Source organism: Stegostoma tigrinum, chromosome 16 (assembly GCF_030684315.1).
Source record: "Stegostoma tigrinum isolate sSteTig4 chromosome 16, sSteTig4.hap1, whole genome shotgun sequence".
In the NCBI taxonomy this organism is placed as follows: domain Eukaryota; kingdom Metazoa; phylum Chordata; class Chondrichthyes; order Orectolobiformes; family Stegostomatidae; genus Stegostoma; species Stegostoma tigrinum.
This window is the reverse complement of record NC_081369.1, coordinates 48283791-48307793: the sequence shown is the minus strand read 5'-3', so window position 1 is coordinate 48307793 and position 24003 is coordinate 48283791. Positions and strand designations below refer to the sequence as shown.

Below are 24003 nucleotides of genomic sequence, written 5' to 3'. Positions count from 1 at the left end.
TGACCAAAGGTACCTGGTGCATCTGAGACTGACGGGATAGGTGATATTATTTCACTGCCCTTCTGTTCAAAGTAAGCATAGAATGCATTGAGCTCATTAGGTTAGGATGTACTGCAGCCTGTGATTATGTTCGACTTTGCTTTGTAGCCCGTTATGTCATGTAAGCTTTGCAACACAGATGGATGTCCAAATGGTTAGTCTGAGTCTCAAATTTAGTTTGGTATTGCCTCTTGGCATCCCTGATGGCATTGCGAAGTTCATGCCTGGATTTCCTATATAGGTCAGGATGGCCCAACTTGTGCACTTATGATCTGCACTTTAGCAGGGAGTGGATCCTTGGGTTCATTGACCATAGGTAGTCTTGATAGTGCTCAAGAAACCATGCATATTGTGGTAATACAGAGACATAAAGAATACTAACAATGTCTTTTGGATTGTAATTAGTTGTGATTACATACACTCCACTGGTTATATATTCTAGAGGTAATTCAATGAAATCCAGCATCACAACCATGTAAACAACAACATTTATCTCTAATACTCCTCAATTTCAAGTGCAGGAGTCACATATTAGAACAATCACTTTTGTGCAGTATTTTATATCACAGTTCAATAGTAACATTTCAGGAATCCTTAGCTTTGTTTCTTTTCGAAGATCACGTGTAATATTGCACTGCCCTAATACTAGACACCTCTTAGTAGCAGGAAATAGCAGCACTGTCAAGAAAGGGGCCCAGTCATTTATCTCTATGGGTGAAGTTAAATGTCATAGGGCTGTTGAAAAGAACAGAAGGAACAATACTGAGCCAAGTAAAGAAGCACTATGGTGTAATACATTCAATGGCCTTATTCACAGGCATTTTTCAATTTTAGATTTATGATAAGGTAGCTCACCTGCACCTTGTAAAGGGCTGTTAGGGTCAAACAATAAATGCTGGCCAGTCAGCGAAGCCCAAATCCCGCGAGTGAATAAAAAAATTGGCACTCTTTTGCCTTAAGTAGACGAACTGAAATATAACCAATATTTCATGCAGTTTCTTCCTCTCTTTCTACTATAGAAGCCATTATTACGAATACTAGTTATTCAACTGGAAATATTAGGCTGCATTTTATGTTTCTCAGTGATGTGAAGGACACAGAATTCAAAATGACTGGTCTGTTTTCTCCTGCTGTTCTGCCTCAACTTGTCCAGTTTAGTGCTGGATGATCAGTCAGCAGCTGTTCCACAGTAAAGAGCAAATGAGGGGAACAAATGAGGCTTCCACATCCGATTGAAACTGTCGCCAGGGCCATCTTGAGGCAGAAGGATCATGCAATGAACAGGAAGTCATTCATGTTTAGTAGTTTAAAGACACCCCCTGCTCTCCAAATCTCTCTTTACTGAAGACTTAATAAAGCTCAAAACCTTCACCAACAGAATCTACGGCTACATTTGGCCATTCTTCCCCTTGCAGGTCTTTTCTTTCTGTCCTTGTGCCACCTTGGCATCACTGCTGTAAAGTAGTTTCAAACTTTTTCCCAGCTGACAGCAGAAAAGATTACAGTTGGCAACAAAAAACAACAAATGATTCGTTCATTAACAAATTCATTGGCTTGTTGATTAATAATTATCTAAGTTACATGAATGGGAAAGGTGCAAAGGGATATGGGACACGCATAGGAAAATTGGTCCAGTTTAGTTGGGGAAACTTGTTCAGCATAGAAAAGTTGGACCGAAGGGTCCGTTTCTGTACTGTTTGTCTCTGTGACTCTACTGTTGGCAAGTGGTCTCCCAGTTTCCATGGTGACTCACCTTGTATAATTTTGAAAACTGCCATAAAGACATCACCCAGGAGAAAACCAATAAAACCAGTCATACTTGCAATTGAATAGATAGTTCACATTGAACCTTCATTTTGGTGGGTTGGACCTGTATGTGTCATTTGGAAGTTTCACTGTTTCTTCCTTTTGGGCATGTTGCTGATCCAACGCCATAAATCTTGTTTTAACTTTGAGCAGGAGTGGTCTGTCTTGATTTACAGGTATACAATCCAATCTATTGACCCTGTCAATCCCATTTCCCTGTCCTCTATATGTCATTCTTTCCAGGTGTCAAAACAATATAACTTTAACTAGTTTTGTAATATTGTGGTAAAGTTCATTCCTGAAAGTTGCCACCCAGGTTGATAGTGCTGTTAAGAAGGCTTACGATGTGTTAGGTTTTATTGGTAGAGGGATTGAATTCTGGAGCCATGATGTCATGCTGCAACTGTACAAAACGCTAGTGTGGCCTCATTTGGAATGTTGCGTGCAGTTCTGGTCGCCCCATTACAGGAAGGATGTGGAAGCATTGGAAAAGGTGCAGAGGAGATTTGCCAGGATGTTGCCTGGTCTGGAGTCAAGGCCTTATGATTGAAGGCTGAGGGACTTGGGTCTGTTCTCATTGGAGAGAAGATGGCTAAGAGGGGATTTACTAGAGACATACAAGATGATCAAAGGATTAGATAGGGTGGACAGTGAGAGTCTTTTTCCGATGATGATGGCATCAGCTTGTACGAGGGGACATAGCTACAAAGTGAGGGGTGATAGATTTAAGACAGATGTCAGAGGCAGGTTCTTTACTCAGAGAGTGGCAAGAGCGTAGAACGCCCTGCCTGCCAATGTAGTTAACTTAGCCACATTAGGGGCATTTAAACAGTCCTTGGATAAGCAGATGGATGATGATGGGATAGTGTAGGGGGATGGGCTTAGATTAGTTCACAGGTCAGCGCAACAGCAAGGGCCGAAGGGCCTGTTCTGCACTGTATTGTTCAATGTTCTATGTTCTGCGTGTCCTAATGACTTTTAAGTGAAAAATATTTTGGCTTTCTTTTTGTCTCCTTGCTCTTAATTCATTAACTGTTTTAAAGAATTTCTCCCTTCCTACTAGAACATTTCTCAGCTTTCCTGAATTCCTACTTCTCTCTTCAATTTCCTTTCACTTCCGGTTCTCTCTTTCCTCTAACTCACCATCTCATAATACCACTATTATCATTTCACACTCCTGCTCTTCTCCTATCTGCTTCCTGCTTTGCCACAAGCTCCATGTCTAATCATGTATTGTGCAGATCTATTATTCAAGATGAAAGCAAGTTCAACCACATGAAGCAATTGTTCAAAAGTGGAAAAAGTTCTAGACTCTGCTGTGTGCTCAAGTTATTCCTTGCTAAACCGAAACAAAATGTCCCAGAGGGAAAACCTGGTTTAAAAAAAAACTTGAAAGTGAAAATACCGGTTTGTACTGGACTATAATTCTGAGGAACAAGGCAAGTCAGATCACTATGTGTCATTTTCAAGTTTTATTAGATTTCCCCTCTGGGATATTAGTTCAGGAGATTCTGATAAAGATTACGACCTTAAATTTTTCCTCTCTTTGTTCATAGATGCTGCCAGGTCTTTCCAGCATAGCCTACTCGTTCTGGGCGCTAAAAATGTGATTATTTCAAATTTGCTGGAGCTGGATGAAAATGTTAGCAAAAGACCCAGGAAGTAAGGTCCAAAGTGGAAAATTGACAGTTGGTGGGGAATCAGGCACAGGCTATTTCAATTCAAAGGCGGGGAATCAGGGAGACGACTACAACACCCATGATGCAGCGGGACGTCGGCGAAATCTTGTGAGGTCACGGCAGATTTGTCGGAGTGGGCAGGATCGCCGTGGTAACGAAGCTGCTGAGGATTGAGGCCGAAGAAATCTTGAGATGTCGGAGACAGACCCGAAGACGGTGCAGGACTTGACTGCAGTGGTGAGTGAGTGATGGAGGGAGGTGAACGGGCAGCTTTCTCAACCAGTGAGCTGCGCGACTGGAGGCTCGGGCTGTGCCGGTCGGACTAGGCCTCAGCCTCCTGACTGTTTCCTTGGCTGCAGCTTTACCTAGACGCACAGGGTGTCCCCTGCCCGAATGGGGCGGCTTCACCTTGTCCTCTGCCAGAAACTGTTGTCCCAGACCGGTAGAATATTTATGAGTAACCGAAGTAAACACAGCTGATCAGCACTTTCAAGGCATTTGAGATTGGATGACTGATGGTGATCTTACCAGTGATCTCCACATCAAATGAAAGAAGAAAAAATGTGCCCAATGCATGTGTAACCAGAATTGATGTTGACTTTGAAAAACAGCCAGAATCCACAATGGCACAATTAAACGACCAAGTGTCTCTCCTAATCACCTTGGACCCAGGTATTGTGTGAAGGTGACATCCCTAATTTGGAAACCTTGGTGTTCATCTGTATCTGGATGTGACACGTCAAAAGTCATCAGTTTGAACTGACGTGAACTGACGCTGAAGAGGCAGCAGTCTCTGTGTTTGGGTCTGTTTTTACAAGACATGGTACATAAACACATCACTATCAATATCTGTCAAAGACTAAATAAATGTACCTCTTCATACAAATATAAAGATCAGAGCACAACAATGGTATTCAGTCCATCTACCTGTGTTGTTGCAGTTCTTTTATATTCATCTGTTAGAAATACTTGGTAATTTCTTTTTAAAACTGACTTCAACAGCCATTTGTGGTGAACTATCTTTCTGTTACTCCACCTTACCTGGTTTTAATCCCTCTGTTCATCTCCCATTCATGTCTCCATCAAGCAAACCTTAAACACTGCTAATGTGTCTGCTACCACCACCACCACCTCTGCCAGTGTGTTCCAGGCACCACCGTGCCGTGTGAAAAATTTTCCCTGCAATTCTTCCCTAAACCTTGCCCTCACGTTGAACCTGTGCTGCCGTGTAGTTGACCTTTCCATGCTGGATAAAAGCCTCTGACTATTCCAACCTACCTATGCCTTTTGCAATTTTGTAAACCTCTATTAGGTCACCCCTCACCCTACATCTGTCCAGTGAAAACATTCCAAGTTTATCCAACTATCCTAATACCTAAAACTCTCTAGACCAGGCAACATCCTGGTAAATCTTCTCTGTGTCCTTTCTAAAGCGTCTACGTCTTTCTTAAAGTGTGGTGACCAGACCTGCACGCAATATTCCAAATGTGGCCTGACAAAGTTTTATACAGCTCTAACATAACTCGCTAACTTTTATATTTGACACACACAGGCGTGTTGTGTACCTTCTTGACCACCTTATTCACCTGTGTTGCCACTTTCAGGGATCTGTAGACCTTTATACCCAGATCCCCCTGTATGTCAATGATACTTTGGTACCTGCTATTTATTTTATAGTTTGTATCTGAATTTGATCATCCGAAATACTTCACCTTGCATTTGTCTGGGTTAGACTCCATCTGCAGTTTCTCTGTTGAAATTTGCAAACTGTCTGTCTTTCCATGTCCTTTGACATACCTCTTCACTATCCACAACTCTGCCAATTTTGGTGTTGTCTGCACACTTACTAATAAGATCACCTAATCGCTAAAGGAATAGAGGATAAAAGTAGGATGGCATTGTTGCAATTCTACGAGGTATTAGTGATACCGCACCTACAGTATTGTGCACAATTTGGGTCCCTTTGAGGAGGGATGTAATTGCATTGGAGGCAGATCAGAGGAGGTTCACTAGATTGATTCCAGAGATGACGGGTTTGTCTTATGAAGACAGATTGAGTGAGTCGTTTGGATCTATACCTATCTGGTTCACTAATGTCCTTCAGGGGAGGAAATGTGCCAGCCCTCCCCTGGCCTGGCCTACATGTGACTCCAGACCCATAGCAATGTGGTTGACTGTCAGTTGCCCTCTGGAGTCACATGTAGGCCAGGCCAGGGGAGGGCTGGCAGATTTCCTGGCCATGACAGTATCAGTAAGAGTGACCCTGCACAGTCCTTGTGGAGACGAAGCCCCACCTTCACGTTGCGAATAACCTCCATCGTGTTGTGTGGCACTGTCACTGTGCTAAATGGCGCAAACTTTGCACAGATCTAGCAACTAGACTGGGCATCTACGAGGCACAGTGGGCCATCAACAGCAGCAGAATTATACTCCACAATCTGTAACCTCATCGCCCGGCATATCCCCCACTCAACCATTGCAATAAAGCTAGTGGATTAACCCTGGTTCAATGGAGACTGTAGGAGGGCATGCCAGGTGCAGCACCAGGTATACCTGTAAATGAGGTACCAACCTGGTGAAGCCACCAAACAGGATTACTCTCATGCCAAACAGCGAAAGCAGCAAGTAATTGACAGAGCTAATCAATCCTATAACCAATGGATCAGATCTAAGCTCTGCAGTCCTGCCACATCCAGTTGTGAATGGTGGTGGACAGGTAAACAATTCACTGGAGGAGGAGGCTCCACAAATATCCCCATCCTCAATGATAGAAAATCCAGCACATCAGTGCAAAAGATAAGGCTGAAGCATTCGCAGCAACTTTCAGAGAGAGGTGCCAAGTGGATGAACCATCTCAGCCTGTTCCAGTGGTCCCCAGCATCACAGATGCCAGTCTTCAGCCAATTTGATTCACCGTACGTGATATCAAGAAACTGTTCGAGACACTGGACACTGCAAAGGCTATGGGCCCTGACAACATTCCGGCAAAAGTACTGAAGATTTGTGCTCCGGAACTTGCCACTCCCCTAGCCAAGCTGTTCCAGTACAGCTACAACACTGGTATCTACCTGACAATGTGGAACATTGCCCCAAGTATGTCCTATATAAAGCAGGACAAATCCAACTTGGCAAATTACCACCCCATCGGCTACTGTCAATCATCAATAAAGTGATGGAAGGTGTCATCAACAGTAGTATCAAGCAGCACCTTCTCAGCAATAACCTGCTCAGTGATACCTAATTTGTATTCCACCAGGACTACTCAGCCCCTGACATCATTACAGCTTTGGTTCAAACATGGATAAAAGAGCTGAATTCTAGAAGTGAGAAGAGAGTGACAGCCCTTGATATCAAGGCTGCATTTGACCGAGTGTGGCATCAAGGAGCTTTGGCAAAACTGGAATCAATGTGTATTGGGGGCAGACTCTCTGATGGTTGGAGCTATATACTTGACATATGGGAAGATGGTTGTGGTTGTTGGACGTCAATCATGTCAGTTCCAGGACATCTCTGCATGAGTTCCTCAGGTAGTGCCCTAGGCTCAACCATCTTCAGCTGCTTCACCAATGACCTTCCCTCCATCATAAGGTCAGAAATGGGGATGTTTGCTGATGATTGTGCAATGCTCAGCTCCATTCCAGGTGACTCCTCAGATACTGAAGCAGTCCATGTCCACATGCAACAAGATCTGGACAATATCCAGCATAGGGCAGACAGGTGGCAAGGGACATTTGTGCCACACAGATGCCAACCTGAAAACTGTCCCTTGACATTCAATGGTGTTACCATCACTGAATCCTCCACTATCAACATCCTGGGTGTCATCATTGACCAGAAACTCAACTGGACTCACCATGTAAACATGGTGGCCACAAGAGCAGGCCAGAAGCTAGGAATATTGCAGCGAGTAACTCGCCTCCTGACTCCTCAAAACTTGTCCATTGTCTACAAGGCACAAGTCAGGAGTGTGATTGAAGACTCCCCACTTGCCTGGATGAGTGCAGCCCCAACAACACCCAAGAAGTTTGACACCATCCAGGACAAAGCAGGCAGCTTAATTAGGACTGCATCCACAAACATCCACTCACTCCACCACCAACGCTCAGTGGCAGCAGTGTGTACTGTCTACAAGATGCATTGCAGAAATTCACTAAAGATCCTCAGACAGCACCCTCCAAGGCCGCTTCCATCTAGAAGGACGAGGGCATCAGTAGCACGTCAGCCTTTGGGCCAGAAAGTCTAGGTTTAAATCTCATCTGCACCAGGTGTGTCGCAATATATCTTAAAAAAGCTGCTTTGGTTCCACGTTCCTCAATACCTTGGTTTAACAGAAACCTTTTAATCTTAGTATTGGAATTTTTAGTTAACCTAGTCTTACTAGATTTTTGTGGGCCAGAGTTCCATTATCCTTCTTTGGAAGGAATGCTCTGACCCAAGCTGAATAGCCTAGCTCCAATATTCTTCTGCATACGATCTCAAAGAAGGTTTCTATCCGCCTGTTCAAATCCTTGAATTAAAAACACCTCAATTAAATCACCAGTTAATCTTTTGCACCTGAGGGAATTCTAATCTGGCAATATAAACTTTCCTCATCATTTTATTCTTTTAGCTTAACACAGGAACAAGAGTGAGCCATTCAGCCCCTCAAATCTGTTCTCCCATTCAGATTATGGCTGATCAGTGGCCTAACTCCTTGTATCTGCCTTTGGCACATAGCCTTTAATACCTTTGCTAAACAAAAAATTATCTATCTCAGATTTTAAAGTAACAACAGATCCCACATCCATTACCACCTGTGGAAAACGGTTGCAGAATCTATCACCGGTTGCGTGTCAAAGTGCTTCCTGATGTTTCTCCTGAACAGTCTGGTCCTAATTCTCAGACCACACCCTCTGTAGTTCTATAATTCCCACCCAGTGGAAACAGAATTTATCTATATCTGCCTTGTATTTGCAGGTTGATATCTTGAAGACTTTGATCAGATCATTCCTTAACCTTCTAAATTCTTGAAAACAAGTCTAATTTGTATAATTCCTTCTCTAACCTAACCTCAGGTATCATCCTAATTAATCTGTATTGAATTCTAGCCAAGGCTAGTATGTTCGTAATGTGTGTTGCCCAAAATTAAATACATTGACTTTAACTAGAATCTGATCTGAGCTTTTTATGACAAACGTATCTTTCACTCTTTTGTATTCCAGTTCCCTTGAGATAAAAACCAACATCCCATTTCTTAACTACTTCTTCTATGGCTTTATACTTTTTAAGATGGTTGGAAGCTAGTGGATTTATCAACCAGTGGAATCAATGACTATTTAAGTATCACAACCTTCATAATTTGAAAACCTCATCAGGATCATGCCTTCCCCATTAATCTTCTGTTCGATTGAATAACGACCAATTTCACAAGTCCATTTTCATTATTGTAACCCCTTATTTCTGTTGACATCTTAGTGAATATTTTTACTGCACATTATTTGTTGCCTTCTGATCTTGAAGTATGCAGTTGTCAAATTGCAGCCTGACTAATGTTTACATAAATCCGCATGATGACCCTGCTTTTTTTTATTCTAAACATCTACAAGTCAAACATACCACTTTGTCATTCTGCAATAAGTATCCCTATATGAACTGTCACTGTTGATCTTGTATCTGCACATGGGGATTTTCTGCTTAATATTTAATATATCTTGCGATTGAAAGTGTGTTACTGTTCCTAATTTAAGCAAAAATTAGTGCTTCAATTTATCTCCATTGAACTGCACCTGCAACTACTTATCTGCTAATGCTGATCAGTGTTCTGTGTCCTCTAGCTGACTTTCACAGAATCACAGAAGAAATTTATTTGGCCTGTTACAATCGTGTTGGTTCTTCAAAAGATCAAATTGACACTTCCTGGCCTCCTCCTTGTAGCTGTGCATACTCTTACTTTTCAAATGATAGTAGAGTTCCTTCTTGAAAGCCCAAATTGAACATGCATCAGCTATGCTTTCAGGTAGCACATTCCAGATCTCAACCAGTTGCTGCATGAAAAAATAGAATTTGCGTTAGTCCACGTTTTGAGGATGTTTTGGAATTTTTTCAATATTGATTCCTAAACTCTCAGATCATTAAGAGCAACTGTAATAGGGACCTGAATGAAATATCACTTAGCACAACTTGCCTGCCGTTTGCCCTCGTCACTTGCTTGAAAATATCATTTCTATCTGTATGGAATGAAGGAACTATTACCACAACTTAGGCACACACTGTACTTTTGGAAATTAATTAAATTCAAATTTACACGTGTTCCTAGCACTATCCTCTCAAATTATTCAAAGAATTGTTACATTTGACCAAACGTGGCAAGCCTTTGGAAATTTAACCCATGCAGGCCTAATTCAACCCATGCACCAGCTTTGGCTCAGTGACCACTCTCATTTTTGGGTTGGGCTATTGTGAATTTAAAGTCCACTCTGAGTGTTAAGATCAGACTCAAAACTGACATTTCGGTGCACAACTGAGGGATATTTTCTGAGCTATACAAATCAGAATTATATACAATTATTTTGTTGACAGTTTAAATATTTGGTGACGTTTTAATGCCCTGAATAAATGTTTACAGTATCAGTATACTTTAACAATAAATCTAGGATATAAAAAACCTTAATATTGCTAACTTTAGTAACTATTATCCATTGTGGTAAAAACCTATCTAGCAGCACTGATGCCTTTTTAGCGAACAAAATTTGACATCCTTGCATGTGACTTCAGACTCCAAGCAATGCGTTTGCCTCTTAATGACCTTTTGAAATGGCCAACAAGCCACACATTTCAAAAGCATTTAAGGATTGTCATAAATACTCACCTTGCAAATGATGCCCACATCCCACGAAAGAATTAAAGAGGATAAACTGGTGACTCATGTAATCAGTATCTATGAAGTAAATTGCAATTATTTTTCAAAAAAAGCTTAAAGCTGATAAAAGCATAGTTAATTTATATTTTTCAGGTTACTACACTGCTCCAACAGATGCAAGACAAATTCCAGACAATGTCTGACCAGATCATCGGTAGAAATATCCTTTTTTCCAAAGACAAATAAAGTTCCAAGTTTTAAAAGTTAGCTGTTGTACGGTGGGAAGTGATTTTGAGTTGAATGTAAAGAACATCAGCATAGACCAGTTGGACTGAATGAGCTGTTTCTGTACTGTAAGTTCACTTTAATTTTGCAATGTACATAAATTCCAAGGAAGCCTCAATAGCCTTATTTAAAATGTTTGTATTGAATTTATATGTATAAATTTTGTGCAGACATTAGTACAATTTTTTACATTTACTCCAAAGCCCAATCAGAGTGATTAAAATAATCTTACATATACCTTACAAGCCTATTGTCTTAAAGGTTGTTTCTGAAGATAAGACCTCTGTTGTGATAGTCCTGTAGCCCAATGCTCTTGTAGTATTTCCCTGTACAGGTTGTTTTCTAACATCAAAGAATGTACATAGCAATGGAGGCAGCTCCGCAATGTAAAGGGGACACTGGGTTGCACCTAAAATAAAACCATAATTTACTGATGGTGAAAATTTCATTTTAACTAGATTAAATAGGAACTAATAGCAACTTGTTGAACTGTGTTCTCTGTCAAATCCAAAAGTAGAAACTAAATTGTTTTGAAATGATACAGAAGAAATTAGCTTTCGCATGAAGAGATTATTTAGTTGTATAGGATGAGCAGCTTAGTTGTGTTGTATGTGTGCTTGAGCACGTTTTTGTGATTGGTTGAATCAGCTATGGCAATTTTTCTCAGCCATAGCATTTTATTACGAATACAAATTTGGTACTGCTAACTAATTTATACTTTTTAATCGAAAGTTATAGTCCTTTCCGTTCACCTGATATGGAGGAAATTTGGGTTAAATTGCTTTGCCGTCCACTGGACAGAGTTCCTCACCCTACTTGCTGACACTTTGAATGTACTGTAGCATAAAACTGGAGCACCAAGTATCCAAACTGTCTGACAAAAATGTATTATTCAGTGTTCCTTTACAGACAACTTTGTGCTGTACTCACTGGCAGGTGATATACCTGAAGTGTACCTTTTTAAATAGGAGCTTACTTGAAGTTTCAGTAGCATCATAGATCATAGAATCCCTACAGTGTGGAAACAGGCCCTTCAGCCCAAAAAGTCCACACTGACTCAGAGCATCCCGCCCAGACCCATCCCCCTATAACCCACTTAATCTACACATCCCTGAACACTACGGGTTTAGCATGGCCACTCTACCTAGCCTGCGCGTCTCTGGACTGTGGGAGGAAACCAGAGCATCTGGAGGAAACCCAGGCAGACACGGGGAGAATGTGCAAACTCCACACAGAGGGTCGCCCGAGGCAGGAATCGAACCCAGGTTCCTGGCGCTGTGAGGCAGCAATGATAGCCACTGAGTCACCGTCTGCCCAACATGTATCAGTATGTTCTTTGGTTATATCAATCTTTATCTTGTTATGTCAGAAGAATTTTCTTTTTAGTTGAAGCACATCTGACAGTGTTAAAGTGATCAGTTGGTCATGAAATTGATAATTTCACCCATTACAATACAGTGTGGAACTGGAGGAACGCAGTAGGCCAGGCAGCATCAGAGGAGCAAGAAAGTTGATGTTTCAGGCTTACACCCAAATCCTGCCACTTGCTAGCTGTTGGCCTGGGTTTGAATTGTGCCATTTGCTCGTTGTTAGAGTCCTGATCAAAAGTGTAAACCCGAAACGTCAACTTTTCCGTTCCTCTGGTGTTGCCTGACCTGCTGAGTTTCTCCAGTTCCACACTGTATTGACCCTGACTCCAACATATGCAGTGCTTGCTGTCTCCTCATGACCATGTCAGTTATGCTCAAAGCTTTACCTTTTTGAAAAGATGAAACAGGATTGTGGAGTATTTTAAATTAGCACACAACACCAGGTCTTTTCAAACATTAGGGAGTCTTTACATCATGCTATTGTGAAAACAATCTCAACTGTTAACCTAGAAGTTTTCTTCAACAACACAGAATTACCAACAGTTTTTATACTATACAGTAATCTTTGCTACTTATAACAGGACTGATATCTTTAACCAAAGGACAAGTTAGGACATTACAGTGATAACAGGATGAGCACCATCAGGTAACCTAATTAAAGTAGTGGAAAAAAAATCATTGTCACAGTCAATAGCCCAGACAAGATCCATTCACTTCTGTCATAGAGGTGCTAAAGTATTTTACATAAAGATCTGCTTGAAACAAGGGATACTGTGTCTTGATGAAATGCATTATTTCATTCCTGACTGCCTGGACAGATAAAGGAGATGCTCAGCACTGATCCTTTAGTAGGATATCCTGAGGAGATGTTGGTGATTATTGCTTACTGAAAACCGTTCAGAAGTCTGCAAAGTTGCTTTGCTGATTGCCCTGTCTGAGAATCATTTTAAACCCCATAATTGTTTGGTTTGGAAAATAAACACCACTAGATTAGCAAAAAAGTGCTCTTTGCGGAAAATATTACTTCTCTCGTATTGTTCATTGTTTATGCTGAGGCCTGGTTTCTCTGAGCAATTAGAACAACTTGCATTTATATATCACCAGCATTTAAAAACACTCCAAAGTGTTCCACAGAACTTAGATAAAGAAGAGATTGGGAAGAGAAACCAAAATCTTGGTTATAGAGGTGAGTCTAAAAGAGGAGGCAGTCATTCCTGTGGAAATGATAGTTGTGTTAGTTCTCATTTGTAAATCTTGGTTTAAAAATCTTTTGAGTTTCTTGCAATGTAGAAGGTAAAATTTTACAAACTGTGCCAGATGTTTTGAATATTATCCAGTAGGCAACCATACAGCACTGTGAGGATTGCATGTTGCTGTTTTACCCCTTGGATTTAGGTTTCAGTCCAGCCTGGACTCATAGAAAATCTAGTGTTATCACTTAGACTGAAAACATTGGGCAGTTTCTAGTTTCTAGATTCAGTTTCTAGTTGAGATGAGTTTGTAGCACACCTTTTTCCATTATTAGATATTAAATTAACAGTCTAATTCTGAGGGCATTGTGGTGGCTAAACTGAAAAATGGCTTCTGAAGTTTCAAGTTGTTACTTGGCAATTTTTGCATTAATTTGGGTTTATCACACGGAAATCTGCCAACTTGTGATTGAGTACTTCATTTCCTTTCACTCGTTTGTTACTTTGAAAAAAAATTCAATCCTTGCTAACAAAAGCATACAGCTTTCCCAAAGAAAGTTAGTGATATTTCTTTGACATCGTTCACTTGATGAGATGAGTGCTCGCATTGATGATCTAGAGAAAAATATTGCTGACCTCATGACACAAGCAGGAGTTGAAGAAATAGAAGGAGGAGAAAATAAGGTAAATGTTAAATATTAAAGAAAACCCTTTCCTTTCTCCCCCATGACCCCTCCAGTCATTCCACTTGGTTCAAGTTTGAAATCATTTGAATGATTTGTTGAGCAAATAGTAATGTTCGATAATTCATATTAGTACAAACTTTAACATCTGGATGAATCTAAGAGAATGAAGGCCGATGGTAGATACATTGTGCACATATGTGCACTGATTTCACTTTCATCAAAATCTGAATATTTGGCCAATGTTTTTGGTATCGTTGATGCCGTGGCCTTAACGCCTTCTGCAGGACTATTGGAAAGTATGAAAGGGTTTCAGTGGAAAATTTAAAATAAATGTAAGTAGGGGAAGTCGATAGCTGCCAATTCAACACCATTTGAACTTAAAAAGATGAAAGATATTAAAATGTGTGCTTGCCCTAGTGACTTGTTGTATGAATAGCTCAACTATAGGCAGTCAGTCTGAGATTTGAGTCCTTGTCTGAGAGATTAGCAGTGGGAGGATTAAAATTGCTTTTGAGTTATGCATGGATAAGTAAATTGACTGTAATTTGACTGCTAAAAGTGGGCTAAGAGTCTCCTGCGATATTCGTTTGGTTGAGTAGCTGTTTAATACTCACTATCTAGCTTCTCTTGCACGCCCACTTTGACAATGTGACAGCGAGTGGTAGTTGAATAATACAGTAGTATTCCAACAAGTAACTGAACTTCTGAGAAAATAAGTATGGGATAATCTTTTTTTCAGAGTGAAATTTTTTTTTACTTGATGTGTGCAACTATTCTGTTCCTGTTTGTTTTGTTGCTACTCATATTTGATGGTGCACGAGCTGAAAGTAAATATAGTGTAAATAGACTAAACACAAGTAGCATTTTAAAATATTTTTATGAAGTAAAACCTATTTACTGGGTGACTGGTACAAATTGCATTGTTCCTGTTCAGTAAAAATGTCACCATTTAGTATAAGAAGGAATTGAGAAGTATTCCCTTTAGTCATGTAGCCACAAACTGATGTTAAAGACGTACCTTTGTTCTAACAAATGTTTCAAATAAATTCTGGTTGACATTAATGAAACCTACAATCTTGTGATATCGTCCATAAAGTCAACTAGTGTAATGTGTAAATGTGGCAGTTGGGAGATGTGGCACACGTCTCCGCTGGCTACATCTGCGGGAAGTGCACCCAGCTACAGCTCCTTGAAAACCGTGTTAGGGAAATGGAGCTGGAGCTGGATGAACTACGGATCATTCGGGAGGCAGAGGGGGTAATTGAGAGGAGTTATCGGGAGTTGGTCACTCCTAAGGCTCAGGACGAGGATAGATGGGTTACAGTTAGGGGGAGGAAAGGGGACAGACAGACAGTGCAGAGATCCCCTGTGGGCATTCCCCTCAGCAATAAGTATACCGTTTTGGATACTGCTGGGGGGGTTGACCTACCAGAGGAAAGCCATAGTAGTCAGTTCTCTGGCACTGAGCCTGACACTGTGGCAAAGAAGGGAAGGGGGCAGAATAGAAAAGTACTCGTGGTAGGGGACTCGATAGTTAGGGGAATCGACAGGAGATTTTGTGGGCAAGATCGGGATTCCCGGAAGGTATGTTGCCTCCCTGGTGCCAGGGTCCGGGACGTCTCCGATCGGGTGTATAAAGTTCTGAAAGGGGAGGGTGAACAGCCAGAAATCGCGTTACATATTGGCACAAATGATATAGCCAGAAATAGGTTTGAGGATATAAAAAGTGATTTCAGGGCGTTAGGATGGAAGCTGCAGAGCAGGACGAACAGAGTAGTGTTCTCTGGTTTACTACCGGTGCCACGAGATAGCGAGGTGAGGAACAGGGAGCGGGCGCAGCTGAACACGTGGCTACGCAGCTGGTGTAGGAGGGAGGGTTTCAGATATGTTGATAATTGGGATGCCTTCTGGGGAAGGTGGGACCTGTACAAGAAGGACGGGTTGCATCTGAACTGGAAGGGGACCAATGTCCTGGGTGGAAGGTTTGCTCGAGTAGTTCGAGAGGGTTTAAACTAGTATGGCAGGGGGGTGGGAACCTGAGCTGTATACCAGAGGTGAGCGTTGATGCAGGTGAGGCAGTAGCAAGAGGTAGACCAGCTAGTGGGAAGGATTTTCCTGGGAAGGAACCAAGGGATCGGTTAAAGTGTGTTTGCTTTAATGCAAGGAGTATCAGGAATAAAAGTGATGAACTTAGAGCATGGATCAGTACCTGGTGCTATGATGTTGTGGCCATAACAGAGACATGGGTTTCTCATGGGCTGGAATGGTTGCTGGATATTCCAGGGTTTAGAACATTTAAAAAGAATAGGGAGGGGGGAAAAAGAGGAGGGGGTGTAGCACTACTAATCAGAGAGGGTATCACAGCTACAGAAGCTTCCATTGTCGAGGAAGATCTGCCTACTGAGTCAGTATGGGTGGAAATTAGGAACAGCAAGGGAGTAGTCACCTCGTTAGGGGTTTACTACAGGCCCCCCAATAGCAGCAGGGAGATTGTAGAAAGCATAGGTCGACAGATTTTGGAAAAGTGTGGACGCAGTAGGGTTGTTGTAATGGGTGACTTTAACTTTCCTAATATTGATTGGAACCTCCTTCGAGCAGAAGATTTGAATGGAGCTGTTTTTGTAAGGTGTGTTCAGGAGGGTTTCCTAACGCAGTACGTTGACAGGCCGACGAGGGGAGAGGCCATTCTAGACTTGGTGCTCGGAAACGAGCCGGGGCAGGTATCAGATCTTGTGGTGGGAGAGCATTTTGGTGATAGTGACCATAACACTCTCTCATTCTACATAGCTATGGAGAAGGAGAGGATTAGGCAGAATGGGAGGATATTTAATTGGGGAAGAGGAAACTATGATGCGATTAGACACGAGTTAGGAAGCATGGACTGGGAGCAGTTGTTCCATGGTAAGGGAACTATAGACATGTGGAGATGGTTTAAGGAACAGTTGTTGGGAGTGATGAGTAAATATGTCCCTCTGAGACAGGCAAGACGGGGTAAGATAAAGGAACCTTGGATGACGAGAGCGGTGGAGCTTCTAGTGAAAAGGAAGAAGGTAGCTTACATAAGGTGGAGGAAGCTAGGGTCAAGTTCAGCTAGAGAGGATTACATGCAGGCAAGGAAGGAGCTCAAAAATGGTCTGAGGAGAGCCAGGAGGGGGCACGAGAAAGGCTTGGCAGAAGGAATCCGGGAAAACACAAAGGCATTTTACACTTACGTGAGGAATAAGAGAATGGTCAAAGAAAGAGTAGGGCCGATCAGGGATAGCATAGGGAACTTGTGTGTGGAGCCTGAGGAGGTAGGGGAAGCCCTAAATGAGTTTTTTGCTTCTGTCTTTACGAAAGAAACGACCTGTGTAGTGAATGAAACCTTTGAAGAGCAGGTGTGCATGCTGGAATGGATAGAGATAGAGGAAGCTGATGTACTGAAAATTTTGTCAAACATTAAGATTGACAAGTCGCCAGGCCCGGATCAGATTTGTCCTCGGCTGCTTTGGGAAGCGAGAAATGCAATTGCTTCGCCACTTGCGAAGATCTTTGCATCCTCGCTCTCCACTGGAGTCGTACCTGAGGACTGGAGAGAGGCAAATGTAATTCCTCTCTTCAAGAAAGGAAATAGGGAAATCCCCGGCAATTATAGACCGGTAAGTCTCACGTCTGTCGTCTGCAAGGTGTTAGAAAGGATTCTGAGGGATAAGATTTATGACCATCTGGAAGAGCATGGCTTGATCAAATACAGTCAACACGGCTTTGTGAGGGGTAGGTCATGCCTTACAAACCTTATCGAGTTTTTTGAGGATGTGACTAGAAAAGTTGATGAGGGTTGAGCTGTGGATGTGGTGTATATGGACTTCAGTAAGGCATTTGATAAGGTTCCCCATGGAAGGCTCATTCAGAAGGTCAGGAGGAATGGGATACAGGGGAACTTAGCTGCTTGGATACAGAATTGGCTGGCCAACAGAAGACAGCGAGTGGTAGTAGAAGGAAAATATTCTGCCTGGAAGTCAGTGGTGAGTGGGGTTCCACAGGGCTCTGTCCTTGGGCCTCTACTGTTTGTAATTTTTATTAATGACTTGGACGAGGGAATTGAAGGATGGGTCAGCAAGTTTGCAGACGACACAAAGGTCGGAGGTGTCGTTGACAGTGTAGAGGGCTGTTGTAGGCTGCAGCGGGACATTGACAGGATGCAGAGATGGGCTGAGAGGTGGCAGATGGAGTTCAACCTGGATAAATGCGAGGTGATGCATTTTGGAAGGTCGAATTTGAAAGCTGAGTACAGGATTAAGGATAGGATTCTTGGCAGCGTGGAGGAACAGAGGGATCTTGGTGTGCAGATACATAGATCCCTTAAAATAGCCACCCAAGTGGACAGGGTTGTTAAGAAAGCATATGGTGTTTTGGCTTTCATTAACAGGGGGATTGAGTTTAAGAGTCGTGAGATCTTGTTGCAGCTCTATAAAACTTTGGTTAGACCGCACTTGGAATACTGCGTCCAGTTCTGGACGCCCTATTATAGGAAAGATGTGGATGCTTTGGAGAGGGTTCAGAGGAGGTTTACCAGGATGCTGCCTGGACTGGAGGGCGTATCTTATGAAGAGAGGTTGACTGAGCTCGGTCTCTTTTCATTGGAGAAAAGGAGGAGGAGAGGGGACCTAATTGAGGTATACAAGATAATGAGAGGCATAGATAGAGTCGATAGCCAGAGACTATTTCCCAGGGCAGAAATGGCTAGCACGAGGGGTCATAGTTTTAAGCTGGTTGGTGGAAAGTATAGAGGTGATGTCAGAGGCAGGTTCTTTACGCAGAGAGTTGTGAGAGCATGGAATGCGTTGCCAGCAGCAGTTGTGGAAGCAAGGTCATTGGGGTCATTTAAGAGACTGCTGGACATGCATATGGTCACAGAAATTTGAGGGTGCATCCATGAGGATCAATGGTCGGCACAACATTGTGGGCTGAAGGGCCTGTTCTGTGCTGTACTGTTCTATGTTCTATGTTCTATGTACTGCAATTACGTAAAAATGTTGGGATTTAACTATTAAAAATTAGTGAGAACATTGTGTCAAAATCATGTCAATGCTGTTTTTTTATCACCAGTGGACAAAGTCAGTTTAAAGGAAATGAGGCTTTACGAGGAGGCAGTGTTGTAGTGGTAATGTCACTGGACTGGTAATCCAGGAACCCAGGCTAATGTTCATGGGATATGGGTTTGAATCCCACCACGGCAGATAGTGAAATTTAAGTTCAATGAAAGCCTTTAAGTATATCTGCCATCCCTACTTCAGCTCACCTAAATGTGACTCCAGACCTACAGCAATGTAGTTGAGTCTCCATCTCAGCATTAGGGATGGATAATAAATGCTGGCCTAGCCACTGATACCTTCATCCCATGAGTGGATATTCTTTTTAAAAAAAAGTTCTTCATTGAAGTTATAATGACTTTAGAAATGAAAATATGTTAGTGTCTACCTTTGCAATACATGATTAAGCTCAAATTCTGCCTTGCTGAATTTGATGTTCGCATGTGGTAAAGTTGGAAATTAACCACTCTTAAAAACTAAAGAGAAGGAGGCTATGCTTTTAATGCTTGTTGCTTGGATAAGGGCACTGAGAATTAAGTATATTGCTCAAAGTTAATAATGTACAGTTTTCACAAAAAAAATTACTGAATTATGGAGCGCAACTCCATTGTTTAGCATCCTACGTAATTCAGAAAATTGACATTCAATCAATGTAAAACAGAGATGGTAAGCACTTTGAAAAGTGTTTTGCCAGTTGTAATATTTTCTTTTCCTTCCACAGGCTCCCAAGTAACCTAAAAGGATGGTGGAAGTCTTTGCCTTTACACCTCTCCGACCTACCTACTTAATTCAAGAGTTTGTGCCGTGCTGAGATGCGTTTTTTTATATTGAAAATAATGGGTGTATTGACAGCTGTATTTGAATAGGCTTTGTAAGAAAATGTGTTGTTCAAAATTTAGTACACATTAGGAGGTTGTGCAATTGTTTAAAAAATGCATACTTGTTAAATCTAAGTAGAACACAATTTTTGATGTAGCTAATTAAACCCCATTTTCTGACAAAGATTTTAAAAATATTTTTCATTAAATTATTCGCACTACACTTTTGAAATCAAGTTTGTTTAAGATCTCATTTCAACTATATTTGTGCCATTGTTACTATGTTTTTATTGCTTGATATTTTCAGTTAAAGACCATGAGGGCCCAATTTTCTTTGTTTTGATACTGTTCAGAAGTCAGCACAGTGTTGTCTTACAGGAAACACCACAGTTATAGGGAAACTCCTAAGCGCTCAATTTAATTTTGCTAACCTGGTAATGCCATGATGGATGGCACTTAATGTAAGTAATTTACCAGTTGTCACTGTAAGTTTACTCTAAATGGTGGCTTTCTTGTTTTTCTGAAATCTCTTGGGCAAGTTTGCTCTAACATATGAGTGCCTGTGCTTAGTAGTTGTCATATATTTTTCAGTGTGATTAACATTATTAATAGTTAGCAGCTATAACCAACTTGTAAGCAGTGACATTGTTAGAGGAAATTCTAAATGGTGAAGGGGTGGAATTTTCGCTTTGTAAGTTATAACACACACGGCTCATTTTAAAAAAAAATTTCATTGCATACAACTTTTTAAAAATGAATCAAATCTATTTGCAAAAGAAGCTCTGACTTAATTAGTACCATCTATTAGGCTCATTCTGGATTTTTAAAACATTGGCTTAAACTAGTTAATTTGAGCAGATACATTGATTCAGTGATTTCATATTTTGCTGAATAAACAAGTGATTTTCTGTACAACTATATATCTTATTAAAAAGCAGTATATGAGTAAAGAAATGTTTTCTTTTTAATTTCATTGTTTGTTTCTGACTCCTTGTGTCTTCTCCTTCTCAGTATGTTTCACTTTCCTGATGTTCTGTCACATGTTCGGGCTGTGTGTAAGCAGAATGTTTAGAGGTTGTAATAAGATGCATAAGTCATCAGTCCAGCGGTCAGCCTATTCTAAAGGCGATGGGCAATCTGGTGTTGATTTGTGTTATTTCAGTTTGCTCTGCTGCTATTAATTGTCTTAATGCTGTGTTATTTGTATTGTTCTTGTAAACGATTCCCATCAGACGTAAATCATCTAATACTGTAATTTCAAGATAATTGAACAACCAGACTTTTGTTTAGACTGATTTTAAAAAACAAAATTAACTTTTCATTCTTACCTTTTCAGTTTTTATTCCGTTCCTAACAAGCAACTATTGGGGTTAATTTTATGTAAGAAACTGCACACCTATATTTAGAACTTTGGAATACCTTGATAGTTAAGATGTGTGATTGTTGACGACTTATTGAGAGGCATTGAATATGTTAAGATTACAAACCTAAAAAAATTTCAAATCTCAAGAAATATGAGGGCAGTTCACATTATCAACTAAATATGTGGAATGATTCCAAGAATTGTACGCTGAAAGATGTAACAATTATTAGTCAAAATCCTGTTGTTTAAGCATAAATTTGCAACCAACCACACAAGCAATCTACTACAAAATTAAAAATTCTGAACCCATGCGAGATGGTAGTGGCTCTTGCTTGACTGCATATCAGAAATATCTCTAATACTTCACATAGAATGAATTACTTTGAAGCTAGTGATCCTTATGTAAACTTAAATGTATCAGCCTTTTTGTATATACCCAGATCCTTATAAACAGTAACACAGCGAACAATCAGTTAATCATTTGTGAGATGTTGGCTGAGGATAGACACACAAGTTGCTGCTCTTTGAACATTATTCACTGGGGTGACACGGTGGCTCGGTGGTTAGCACTGCTGCCTCACCGTGCCAGCGACCCAGGTTTGATATCACCTTTGGGTGACTGCATGCATGGAGTTTGCACATTCTCCTCGTGTCTATGTGGGTTTCCATCAAGTGTTCCGGTTTCTTCCCAAAGTCCAAAGATGTGCAAGTTAAGTGGATTTGCCATGCCAAATTACTCAATGTTCGGGGATGTGTAGGTTAGGTGAGTTAGCCATGGGAAATGCAGGGTTACAAAGAAAGGATAGGGGTAAAAGGGTCTGGGTGAGATGCTCTTTGCAGGCTTAATGTGATCTTTTGGGCCTAATGGCCTGTTTCTGTACTGTAGGGTTCTATTTTTTAAAAATATCAATGGATTAGACCAATACACTTATTGTCCAAAATGTGTAAACTCTGGAAGTGCAATGCTCCCTCACTATTGCACTAGAATCGCATTTTAAGTTCTGAACTTGAGTCCTTAATGTTGAGTTTGCATCTTTCTGGCTGATTTGAAAATTGAACATTTGGTTTCAAAAAAACAAGTTGCACTTTTGGGATATCCAGGTTAAAAGTTCAAATATAACTAAGATGCAGTGCATCCATTAAATGGGATATTCGCATTTTTTTTGTTTCAGATTGAAGGGCATTTAGTTCTGATTTGAAATGCATTCACTTGTAAGTATTGAGTTGGACGTTCCCCACAAATCTTGACCTGCAGATTGTCTTTAAATATATACCCATTGTATTGGCACCAGTTTATGCTCATTTCCTGCAGGCTTTATTGGAATAGTCCTAAGCATAAAATTGGCTAAATGAGTGCAAACAATCTCCTCTGAAGGAAAAGGCCAAACTCTGAGCAACTACTGTAGAAATTAGAGTTTACCTCCAAATCATCGTTAGTACACTTTTAACCTTGGCAAGTCTGATATGCAGACGAGGATGCTGATCAATGTTTGATGTGAAATACTAATGATATAATTATTCAGAGAGGAAAGAGTTCAGGTCTGTTCAGAATAAATTTAGTAATAGCTCAAAATTGCTTCTTTGCTATATATAAATAGATTTGACATCAGAAAACCATGACATTTCAATATTTGCTTTGTTAGCAAACTTGCAAGTGCTGCAAACAGTGAAGGTGATCAATCATGACTGCAACAGGACTTGGGCTAGTTGAAATGGCAGATAGAGTATGAGATGATGCATTTGGCACGAGGGATAGGCAATGGCAATCTTCAAAATGTGTGCAGGAACAGAAGGATGTTTGGGGTTTATCTGCGTGGAACTTCATAGGTGGTAGGGCATTGAGACAGTGGTTAGCAAAGCCAGTGGCATTTGAGCTTCATAAATAGGGTATTGAGTATAAAAACAGGGAAGCTTTACTGATTATTTGTAAAGCTATGGTTATACCATGACGAGAGTATGGCATTCAAATTGATTCACCACACTTGGAAGTTTGTGAGTGTCCTAGAGAAAATGTGGTGGAGATTCATCAGAATAGTTCTAACAGTGAGGAATTTTAGGTTAAGTTTGAGAAACTGACATTGTTCTCCCTGGAACAAAGGAGCTTATGGTAAAATTTGAATAGGTGTGCAGAATTAGCTGGTTCTTATGTAGGTTTATAGCTCAGGTCGTGGATGCTGTGGTTGGTTCACTTGCCGAGCTGTTTTGTTAGTTTGCAGATGTTTCATTGTCCTGCTGGGTAACATCATCAGTATAGCCTTAGTGCTATTGTGTTTTCCTGCCTGGCATTTAAACTCTGGGGTCTGGTGGATTTGATTATCTCATATCCAGTTTACGACCTTCTTGGTGGAATACCATGCCTCTAGGAATTCCTGTGCTTCTGTCTGTTTGGCCCGACTTAGGATCCTGGTATTGTCCCAACTGAGCTGGCGGATCTCCTTATCCATGTGGATGGAGACGAGTGCGTGTTGGTCATGTCTTTTTGTTGCTAGTTGGTGTTCATGTACTCTTTTTTTGTGGCCAATTTCCTACCTGTCTGTCCAATGTAATGTTTGTCGCAGTCCTTGCATGGAATCTTGTACATTGTGTTGTTTCGGTACATAGTGGGTAAGGGATCTTTGGTTCGAGTCAGTTAGCGTAGGGTTGACATGGGTTTGTGTCCTACTCTGTCTAATGGTCGTAGGAGTCTTGTGGTCAGTTTGGATATGTTCTTGATGTATGGTAGCGTGATGTGTGTTAGGGTGAGCAGTATCTCCCTATTGTTGTTCATGTGACAGGCATCGTCAGATCCAGTTGTTTGGGTATCCATTATCCTTAAATACTTGGAGGTTCTCTTCTTTTTGGCGTAGTTCCGAGTTGC

At 41.1% G+C, this 24003-nt stretch overlaps 1 protein-coding gene across 1 annotated transcript; it reads left to right on the top strand.

Annotated features, from left to right (window-relative positions):
- The first annotated feature begins 3598 nt into the window (after positions 1–3598).
- On the top strand, positions 3599–20485 carry hsbp1b (heat shock factor binding protein 1b). The gene is made up of 4 exons (XM_048547052.1): positions 3599–3761; positions 10516–10582; positions 13794–13891; positions 19687–20485. The coding sequence occupies exons 1-4, from the start codon at positions 3717–3719 to the stop codon at positions 19696–19698; spliced, it is 222 nt and encodes a 73-aa protein (XP_048403009.1). The 5' UTR covers positions 3599–3716; the 3' UTR covers positions 19699–20485.
- The last annotated feature ends 3518 nt before the right edge of the window (positions 20486–24003 follow it).